We start from the raw sequence: 9,767 nt of genomic DNA, 5'->3' as shown, positions 1-9,767 counted from the left end.
TCCGGTGTCGGCTTGCCGCAATTCTCGGCGCGTCGTTTCTCGTTGCGCTGATGTAGTGCCGAATGTGCATGTTTCGCACTGTACCCCAGGAGAAGCGGCGGTGCCCAGTCGGGGTCCTCACCGAACAACTTGGCCGGTTTCCCTAAAAATGCAAAAACTAAAGTTACAAAGCAGGCATTTCACTGTTTCGCAATTATTGCGCTGTCAACACTCCAAAGTTATTATTTACCACTAATGAAGTGCGCGCCGCTGACTCGCAGGTTGCGGTTCTCACTGTCGAAGTTTGCATGCGCGGTTATGCGCGCCAGCAACAACGCGCGTCGCTTCGTGCTCAGCTCCTTCGTGCGCTCACACTGATGCTCAACGACCTTAGGTACTGAAAAGAAGTGTTTATTCATTGGTTGTTTCCGCCCAAGGGTATCACTGCGATTAGAGCAACCAAATATCGCACACATGACCAACACGCCTCTACAGCGCGAGAGCGGACGACGGCGTGCGATTCATAAGCATATGGCAGACGCATATCCCAGAACCCCCTTCCACTGACGTGTGCAACAGTTGGTGCAATTAAGCTGCGCTCCCATATGCGGCGTCAATATATTTGCTTGCATACTTCGTCGCATATCGAACCTTCATTCACATGTGTACCCGTGGTCCTATACCCAGGAGCAAAGCGATATAGTTCCTCTGCCGAGGTTTGCACATCTCGTCATTCAAGGATTGGAGAGCGCAACAACTACCTATATGATGAAAGCAAAACGTACGGCCCGAGAATCAAGTAAACGAGGAATCGCGCTTTGGACTTAATTGCCCATGGCTATCAGCGCTGGAGCTTCGTATGCAATCAGTGTGACACTGCTAGCGCGTGTGCTTCCTTTATTCCTGTGAGTGGAACGTACGGTGGTGCAATGATTGGCGCTGTGTTGTACGATCGAGACCCTTCGAGCCTATTTGGATATATCAGACCTCTCCTGCTTTCCCGGCGGCATCTGGGCCCGCCTTTGTGTGTGTAGCGGCTGCGGCGTGAGAACTGCGTGTGTGTTTGGCGTGCCCTGTGACGCCGTCGGCCATAAAACCACGCGGCTGCAACAAACAAATGATGGGACCCGATGGGTCATCACATAATCCGCCCTTATGTCTCATCCTTTAAATCTGAGCATCTTATGAGTCTTCGAAAGCGCATTTACGCCAATTAAGGCAGAGTGCACTCCCCATGCAAGCGCCGGTCGAGCCGTTGCTCCGTCGCGGCGCGGTTGAGGGACCGCCAAGACCAAGTGAAAGGCTCAGCAGCGCCGCCGCGCGGTGGCCCGAGATTTCGGCGTTCCATGCACTGCGCCGGCCTTCTCTCGACCCACTACTTGCCCACTACCCGTTACCGCAGCCACCTGCAGGGATTGGATGAGCCTTGATTAGGGTGTCTAGAAGGGCAGGTGTGAAAACCGGACAGGAAAAGCTGGTCCCTTCCGCGTGATTGCCGCGCGGCGGCGCTGTTGTCAGCGGCGCCGTCAGCTCGCGCGGCGCGTCTGCTTGCGCGAGCAAGGAGAAGACTGTAGTCGAAACACGTTGTATTGAATGTTTCGAAGTTCTAGCAGGCACCGCAGGTCTTCAAACATTATAAAGCTTAACTAATACCACTGCTGACATACAAACAAAGAGAAACAACAGTATCTTTGGGCATCTGAGCGAATTTTGCGCGAGTTTTCTGCTAGCCGAAAGCACATATTTTACGAATCTATTAAAGCCAATCAATTTTTGTGGAGCTTAACTACGACGGAATGTCTTCCGCACGATTGTATACGCAAAAAAAAAAAAATTCCTTTTCTTCTTGGTGAACGCGATAGTTATTGCCAGAATCACCCGATCCTTGCGCACGTTACTTTTTGCGGCGGGTGTTATCACTCACGAAAGCGTTTGAATGCGATTCAAACTACCAGAGCATTACTAAACCATCCCAAACGTGTTGAGAGGTTTCAGAGCCATTTCAACTACTTTTTCCTCGAATATTCGCTGCTCGTGCTGTGGTAGGCGCCATGCAGCCTACGTAAACAAAATTAAGCTTGTTGCCCGTACAATAGCAAGATATATCGGGTTCTGCAACCAACATTCGTGCATTTTGAATATGATACAAGAACGCAATAAAATCATGCAACGTGTTCCTCGACAAGCAAGCTTTATTGGCACACATCAGAATGTATTCGACCAATTTCGCAGTTTACTTCACATCACACAAGGCTTTGTTTTTTTGCCTTTTTTTTCATTAATTGCTTGATTTAGACCCTTCAAAAGAAAGTGGATTCTGGTGAAGCAGAAAAACCTGACTATCGATTTTGTTATTTCAACACAATGCCCCACACAACCAATCTGTGGCACGTTTGAGCTCACTTTCTGCAGTATGCTGAAAACAAATCTAGAATGCAGACGGGTTCTGCTGAATTATTGTGTTAGCCAGTTTTCAAGAGTTCGAATCAAATTATACAGTGATGATGATGGGTACAGTAGCCCACCCAAGTCCCACTCTTTACAAGCATCAGCTGGAAGATCTCTAGGGACACAGTCTCTCCACGAGGCAAGCCTCCTGCATGCTATACAGTTTGTCGACAGCACACGCTTCCTGGCCACATAGCCCGCAATATAATATACCAGGCGAGCGTCGCTTCGCTTTTCAACATAGTATGTGTGGTCTACCGCGACCTCAACAGCATCCATGGGAACTGCAGCCCACTTCGAGAGCTGATCTGGGCAAGACGGTGCACGGAAAAGAGACACTTTTTCCGAACACTACTTGTAACCCGAATCGCAACCGGGAACAAAGCACCACCTCTGAGTTTTTTTCTTTGACGTCGGCGGCATTTCTGCCAGCACGCAGCGAGGGTATGCAAGCAGCACACGCAGGAAATCGCCCCGAAACACACAACGACGACGGGTCAAACCGCGCTCTGATATACCTTCACTCTGCCGCTCCCTCCAGAAAGCTGACGGCGCCCCAGACCGCAGCGCTCCCTGGCGGCAGTCACGCGCAGGGGGCCACTCCTCTCTATGGGCAGCGCGCCGCATTTTTCACACCTCCCCTTCCTTGATCAGTGCAATGAGAGCACGTGGTAATGGCTGAATGTTTGGCCCATGTTTCTGAGACTGCTGTATTGACTAAAGGATTGTAAGTTTACCACAGCAGGCGCAAAACAGTTTTACAAAATGTTTAGTAAGGTTGTACGGCAGTGTATTCCAGTTGCCTCAAGAGGGAAGAATACGTACAACTCATGGCCCCGAGAACGCGCCGCCGTTTGGCGAGCAGGTAATACGCTTGGACGAACGCTGGTCGCTCCGCGGTTCGAGAATATTAAGCTTGTGCCTTTTGAGAAAAACTTTTACGTGGAGAGCGAAGTCACAGCTGCACGGAGCGAAGAAGAAGTCAATGCTTTCCGCGCTGAGCACGAGATAACTGTGCAGGGGCATGGTCAGGGTCGAGTGCCGAAGCCTGTTTTGACGCTTGACGAGTGCAACTTTCCGGTTCAATGCCGTGCTCTCTTTGAGCGTAAGAACATTACACAGCCATCGCCCATACAGGCGCAAGCGTGGCCCATAGTGATGAGCGGACGCGATCTAGTGGGCATTGCTCAGACTGGCTCTGGAAAAACGCTAGCCTATGTGCTCCCTTCAGCCATCCACATATCACGGCAGCAGCGGCCCAGTCGCTCTGGGGAGGGTCCAATCGGTGTGGTACTGGCTCCAACACGCGAACTCGTCCAGCAGATCTCACAAGTGGCATACGAGTGGTGCGAAGGCGCATTTGGTCTGACGGGCACTCCAGTGTATGGTGGCGTCTCAAAGGCCCCGCAAATAGAGCGGCTCCAGCGCGGTGCACACATGTGCGTAGCGACGCCTGGCAGGCTCCTGGATATCTTGGAGACAGGCGCCGTGAACCTTTTGCGCTGTACATTTCTTGTTTTGGACGAGGCAGACCGCATGCTGGACATGGGTTTCGAGCCGCAGATACGCAAGATCATCGAGCAAATCCGGCCTGACCGCCAGACTGTTATGTGGAGCGCTACCTGGCCTAACGAAGTACGGTCGCTGGCTCAAGAGTTCCTCGTCCCTGACCACATGCAGGTCACTGTAGGCTCGGCAGACTTGTGCGCTAACCACAACATCAAGCAAGTCATCCACGTAAGTGCACGGATAACCCCCAGCAGAAGTCTGCATTACGCTGGCAGCAACTGGCGCTTTGATGCCTGTTGGCTGCCCGATGCGCATAGCAGATGCTTGTAACATACCGTTTAAGTTGTGCGCGCCATCACTTTTTGAAGCATCTTGTGTTGGCGTTTTATGACGCGTATGCAAGTAAGGCCATCATGCGCCAGTTTGAAGCATTTTAGGGCAATTATGTCTAATAGTAAATCTATCTCACAAGATATTTGCAGCACTAGGAAAGGTAAGGCCAACTGGGGCCATTCAGGATGGCGTGTGCTATGTGATTATGTTCCTATGCACCTGTCTACCATCGTGTAACAGTGTGATAGGAGCACAATCATCCTGGGCATCAAGTTAATTTCTGCATTTATGTGAATGTTTGTGGGCCGACCATTTTCACAGTATATATCAGCTGGTGCTGTGAGTGCATGCTTTATTTTTGAAAGCAGCTGGAAATTACTGTTCGGAAAAGAGACTGTCTGCAAGTGCCTGGGTTGCATTTTTATTATGAGCATGTTTATATGTGTTATGCCTGTGCAAGCCATCTGTTTGGTGATTACAACATATATATTCTATGTTGGTAAGGCATGTTGCTGAGCTAGCTGGTGCTGTATGCTTTATTATAAGAATAAGACATTGTTTGGCAGCACATAATGCCAGATGGATGCATTATGTGGTACTATGCATTGTCCATTTTGCATCTTGTTCTAATAAGTATTCCATGTCATAGGTGAATGCCTTTTTCTAGGCCTGCTATACCCAAAGCGTCCTTGATGTTGTGACTTCTAAGCATTCTGAAGTGTGGTTAGAAATCTATGGATTTTGTAGCATGCATAATATCAATTAAGGAAAGGCACAGTATCTGCCTCATTATCAGTGGGCACCAAAACCATGGGGTGAGTAAAGGGTGAGAAAGAGATACTGTAATGGAGGGCTTCAAATAGATTACAGTGCCAGGCTTTTCTTTAACATGCAGTGGTATGATGTTACTTTCATATGAGAAAAGAGAAACAGGTGAATACCATGTAGGGATGTTAAAGCCTAATTGGGATAGGTGTGAGAGGGGAAAGTCTGTCTAGCTTGGGGCCATGCATGTTGGATGAGCTTCACGCATGGTATTATGCAGACAAATGAGTATGTTGTGAGGGAGAAAAACGATAAGAGTATGGCTTTAGCAAAGCCTGGTTTGTAAGTCTGGTTGTGCTCCCCCCATTTTTTTTTTTTTTATTAATAGTTATGAAACTGTAAAGGTGCCTAGTGTCACTTGATGTGGAAAGGTAAGCCCAGAGGAACCTGGAAGCAAATTGCAGTTTCATTTTTGCCACCTTATTACAAGCTTTGCTGCTATTGTTAAGTGTTTTTGCATCTAACAAGAGTCTTTTGGTATCTATGTCATGTAGACTGAAAGCTTGTGGCATTTTGCCCAATGTTCTGCACTCTGGATAGTTCTATCATGATTTTACAAATAAAAGCAGGAGGTCTGGATGCCTTAAGCTCTTCAGCTCACACCTTTATTCAAATTAGTCATCGCTTGGGTTGACCTTTAGGTTTAGGTGGAAGCTGGTATACTCCTGCAATAAACTCTTTCAAAGAGTGTTGAAATTTCAGTGACTTACCACGTCAGTGACTTACTAGCGAACCTCATATTCAGCCTGTTTGATTTCGTGTAGTTCTAGACTGAACTTGCAGTTCCCTTTTTCCATTTCATTCAGTTGCTCTTGAAGAGAAGATAATTTCATGTTAGCCTGTGTACTGAGCACCTGAACCGTACTTTTCATAATCTTGATGTCATTTTCATGCAGCACAATATTAGCAAAAGGCTTATCTTTTTTGTCGATCATCAGTTCAGACACCCCAACGGCTTAAGTAGTGTTCTGAAGAGACGTAAGCATGCAAAGCTTTTCCTAAATGTACAAAGTTGTGGATGCTACTTTTGCCCTCATAAAACTATTCGTTATGCTATCAGCAACATCAGTTTTCTGCTTATCTTTCAAAGTACCTCTAAATTCACTAACGTAGAATGCCTAACATCTACATGCCTTTCGAGGAATTTGCCACACTGGTGTCTATGTGCCTCAGAGGTAGCACAGAGCTTCAGTGCTTCCCTTAGTAAATGTACTGACACTTATTGCATCTCAAATAAGAGTCATAGTTTCAAGAGCTGTACGGTGTGTTCTGCATTTCAAACAATACTTGCACTTAACTGCTTCTCAACCACACCGTTTGCAAGGAAATTTGGAAGGTTGCGCTCTGCTTTTAAGGGTATGATGCAGTAGCGGTAATGGCTCTCGTTTGCCAAGTTTCCTTGCGGGTCCTTGTTCATGTACGTGGACTTCGCTGTTCGCCCGATTCCTTATAGACCAACACCGTGTTTACAAACAAAGGGGGCGCTAGCGGCGTCGCAGCCGACTGGGGGTGAAAAATAGGGTTAGCAGCCATAGGAATACATGGAACCGAAATATTTGTTTCCACGAGACACCTATGATGTCCTTATTCAGTGGAGAGTAACCGTGAGCATCCTAGAACAGATCGTGAAAGTATGAAATCTCATGACCGAGGCGAAGTATTTTTAAAACACCGCGAAACGTATGGGGGTGCAAGTTGGGAGGGCGACCCATAAAAACACAAATAAACGCAACTTACCGCAACATTTTTCTCGTTTCACAGAGCACCAGAAGTGATGGCTGATCGTTAAACATTGGCCAGCGCTTTGAAAAAGTATGCTGCGTCATTGAGAAGGCGGTCTACTTATCCCGAATAATCTATGTTGTGAATCCGGACACCCCCAAAATGCTCATGCAGCGAAACACATAGTTTTGTTTACAGTCTGATATGCTGCCGCATGGAGTAAATTAGCTTGATAATACAGAATTACATTTAAAAGGCAGTTGTCAAACGCCGTACGACAATACGGACCGAATGAGAGTCTCACATTGCAGCAGACGACAGCACAGCTGACGATACCCACCGCGGCCGCCTCCAGCTCCGGAGCGTCTGCTAGCGGCAGCGCCGCGCCGGTGGTGCATTGCCGTCTGCAGGTGTGCGCGGTCGGTTTATTGTGCTGTGAACGGTCCCACTAGTCGTCAGACTTGCAGTACTTGCAAGGGAATGTAGTGTGTCATGCAGCATGATGTCGGGGCGTGATACAAGACGTTCACCAAAAAATGAGAAGGGTTCAACGCTGCTGAACCGAGTAAAATGTTGCGGCAAGTTGTGTTTACGCGTGTTTCTATGGGTCGCCCTCCCAACTCGCACCCGCATACGTTTTGCGGTATTTTAAAAATACTTCTCCTCGTTAATGAAATTTCATATTTTCGTCATCTGTTCTAGGATGTTCATGGTTGCGCTGTACTGAATAACGAGATCATAGGTGCTCCGTGAAATTAGAAAATTGCTTCGAAATTTTTCGGGTATATGTATTCATGGGCACTAAGCCTAGTTTTCACCCCCAACCGGCCCAGCCTGGTGACAGAAGCGCCACCGCATCGCGCTTACGTCACAGATCAGTGTTGGTCTATACTCTTTATCATAGTTGTATGTGAAAGGCAACCCGACATGGATATAACAACCTGCTGAACCTAGCCGTACAAACATGCCTGACTCAGAATGCATGGCTCCTGAAAGGCTGATTGATCTCACCCTTCCATCTGAAACGAGATGCCTGAGTTGGCATTTCCTGCAAAATACGGCCATGTCATGGGGTCATGTAACGTCAGCGCGACCAATCATTGCACGACCATGCCAGCCACCAACTGCCAGCGCCATGCCCATGCGTTTTTGTTCACAACACCAATGCGGGATTTTCTGGAGAACGGGACCTTTATTGCTATCACATAAAAACCTACAAGCCAGGTTCCCTGCGAGGCAGAAATTCATACACAGTTGTGACTGAGCCTGACTCTGGAACAATAATTATGTGCACCGCTAGCATCTATTGGGTCTATGCACATTCGCATGTGGTCTGTGCATGCATGATGTTAGCATGATGCTCTGTCACCACTGGTGCACGAGTCTCGCCTTGTTTGCACTTGTCAAGGCTGCTTGGAGTTTTTTCTCCACTCTTATTTCACGGAAGTAGCTGTCATTTTGTGCTCAACTTAGTGCTGTGACTTTTCTTTTTTATTGTGCTCACAGATTCTTTGTTTGGCATCATTATGCAGATATGTGACGAGTTTGAGAAGGAGCACAAGCTGCTGAATGTTCTTCAAGACATCATGGCCGAAGGGGAGCAACGCACGCTGATCTTTGCCGCTCGCAAGTCTCGTGTTGTGCACCTCCTGCAGACACTGCAGAAGAAGGGCTTTCGGGCTGTGGCCACTCATGGTGACCTTTCACAGAGCAAGCGAGACGTTGCTTTGGACCGATTTCGTAGTGGTGCTACATCCATTATGGTGGCTACTGATGTTGCAGCAAGGGGCCTTGATGTGACTGACATTAAGTATGTTGTAAACTATGACTACCCAGACACATCAGAGAGTTATGTGCATCGTATTGGCCGCACTGGCCGCCGTGACCAAGAGGGCACAGCTATCACCTTCTTCACACCAGACAATGCTGCCCAGGCTAAGCAGCTTATTGCTGTTCTGCAGGAGGCTGACCAGGAAGTGCCACAGGAGCTTTGGCAGTTGGTGAATTTGCATGTTTCCAAGCGAGATCAGCAGTATCGTGCCAAGAAGGTCCAACGTCAGCAGCAGTCTTGGAAACGGCCTCGTCACTACCAAAGTGACGAAGAACTGGCAGAAACTCGCGGTTGGGGTTGAGCTGCTATCATCAAATAAAGGAATCTTTAGTAGTGTATAGACAGCATACGGTTCCTACTGGGAGTTCAGAAGCCTGGGCATCTCTGGACTATATTAATGAAGTGCATTGCGCAAACTGTCTGGTTATGTTTTAAAAGTAATCTAGTAGGATTTTTTTTGGTCTGTACTTCATGGCTAGACTGCGAGACCACTTTGCTACTTGCATTGTTAGCTCGTGCTACAGATGCCTTTTGATCCTCGAGCATTGTGAAAGGGTGTACAATCCTTCAAAGACTGTACAAGAATGCATTGACCACTGGAGGTGTTGTGGCATCTAATGGTGGCCACCAGTTTGTTCTACAGAGTTCATGTTGGTTTAGCGTTGCTGCACTAGAGCCAATGCTGGCAAAACTTGTTGTATGGCATTGCACAGTACCACATTAAAGTTCAGTCTGTCCAAGCTCTGGTAGTGTTTTTTTAAAGGATGCTATTCGTAAAAGGTGCAGTGTACATTTGTGTTCTTGGTGCTTCAGTGCAACTTGAGGCTGCAGGGCATCTTTGTGCTCTTGAGTTGTAATGAATAGCCATACCATAGTGTATTTGTTTTATTTGCAAAATGGAGATCTCATGATCTGAGCAGGTGGGAGAAAAAAGAGCTCGACCACTGCAGGCGTGTGATTAAAGACCTCCGCCATATTTACAAACGGACAAGACAATCGAGGTTGTGGTGTAGTCGTCTGCGATCCCACGGTAGGCAAAAAGCACGGGAGTGGTACTGGCTTGCTAAGCTTTTTAAGGCGCATTATTGTGGTCTGAAGGCGCTTTTTTGGCAGACGAAAT

The 9,767-nt window shown here is 47.7% G+C and overlaps 1 protein-coding gene across 1 annotated transcript; it reads left to right on the top strand.

Moving 5' to 3' along the window:
* The first annotated feature begins 3,037 nt into the window (after window positions 1-3,037).
* On the top strand, window positions 3,038-9,521 carry LOC146204855 (putative ATP-dependent RNA helicase DDX5). The gene is made up of 2 exons (XM_084589576.1): window positions 3,038-4,164; window positions 8,349-9,521. Exons 1-2 carry the CDS (start codon window positions 3,193-3,195, stop codon window positions 8,946-8,948), a joined length of 1,572 nt encoding a protein of 523 aa, XP_084445702.1. The 5' UTR covers window positions 3,038-3,192; the 3' UTR covers window positions 8,949-9,521.
* The last annotated feature ends 246 nt before the right edge of the window (window positions 9,522-9,767 follow it).

Source organism: Amblyomma maculatum, chromosome 1, assembly GCF_055883805.1.
Source record: "Amblyomma maculatum isolate TAMU_Amacu chromosome 1, ASM5588380v1, whole genome shotgun sequence".
NCBI lineage: Eukaryota > Metazoa > Arthropoda > Arachnida > Ixodida > Ixodidae > Amblyomma > Amblyomma maculatum.
The sequence above is the reverse complement of the archived record's forward strand: the minus strand, read 5'-3'. Positions and strand labels throughout refer to the sequence as shown.

Excerpts from the sequence above, each read along its gene's own strand:
- LOC146204855 (XM_084589576.1), top strand. The coding sequence starts at position 3,193 with ATGTTTAGTAAGGTTGTACGGCAGTGTATTCCAGTTGCCTCAAGAGGG. Across the intron at positions 4,165-8,348 it reads ACATCAAGCAAGTCATCCAC|ATATGTGACGAGTTTGAGAA; the intron begins GTAAGTGCACGG and ends ATCATTATGCAG.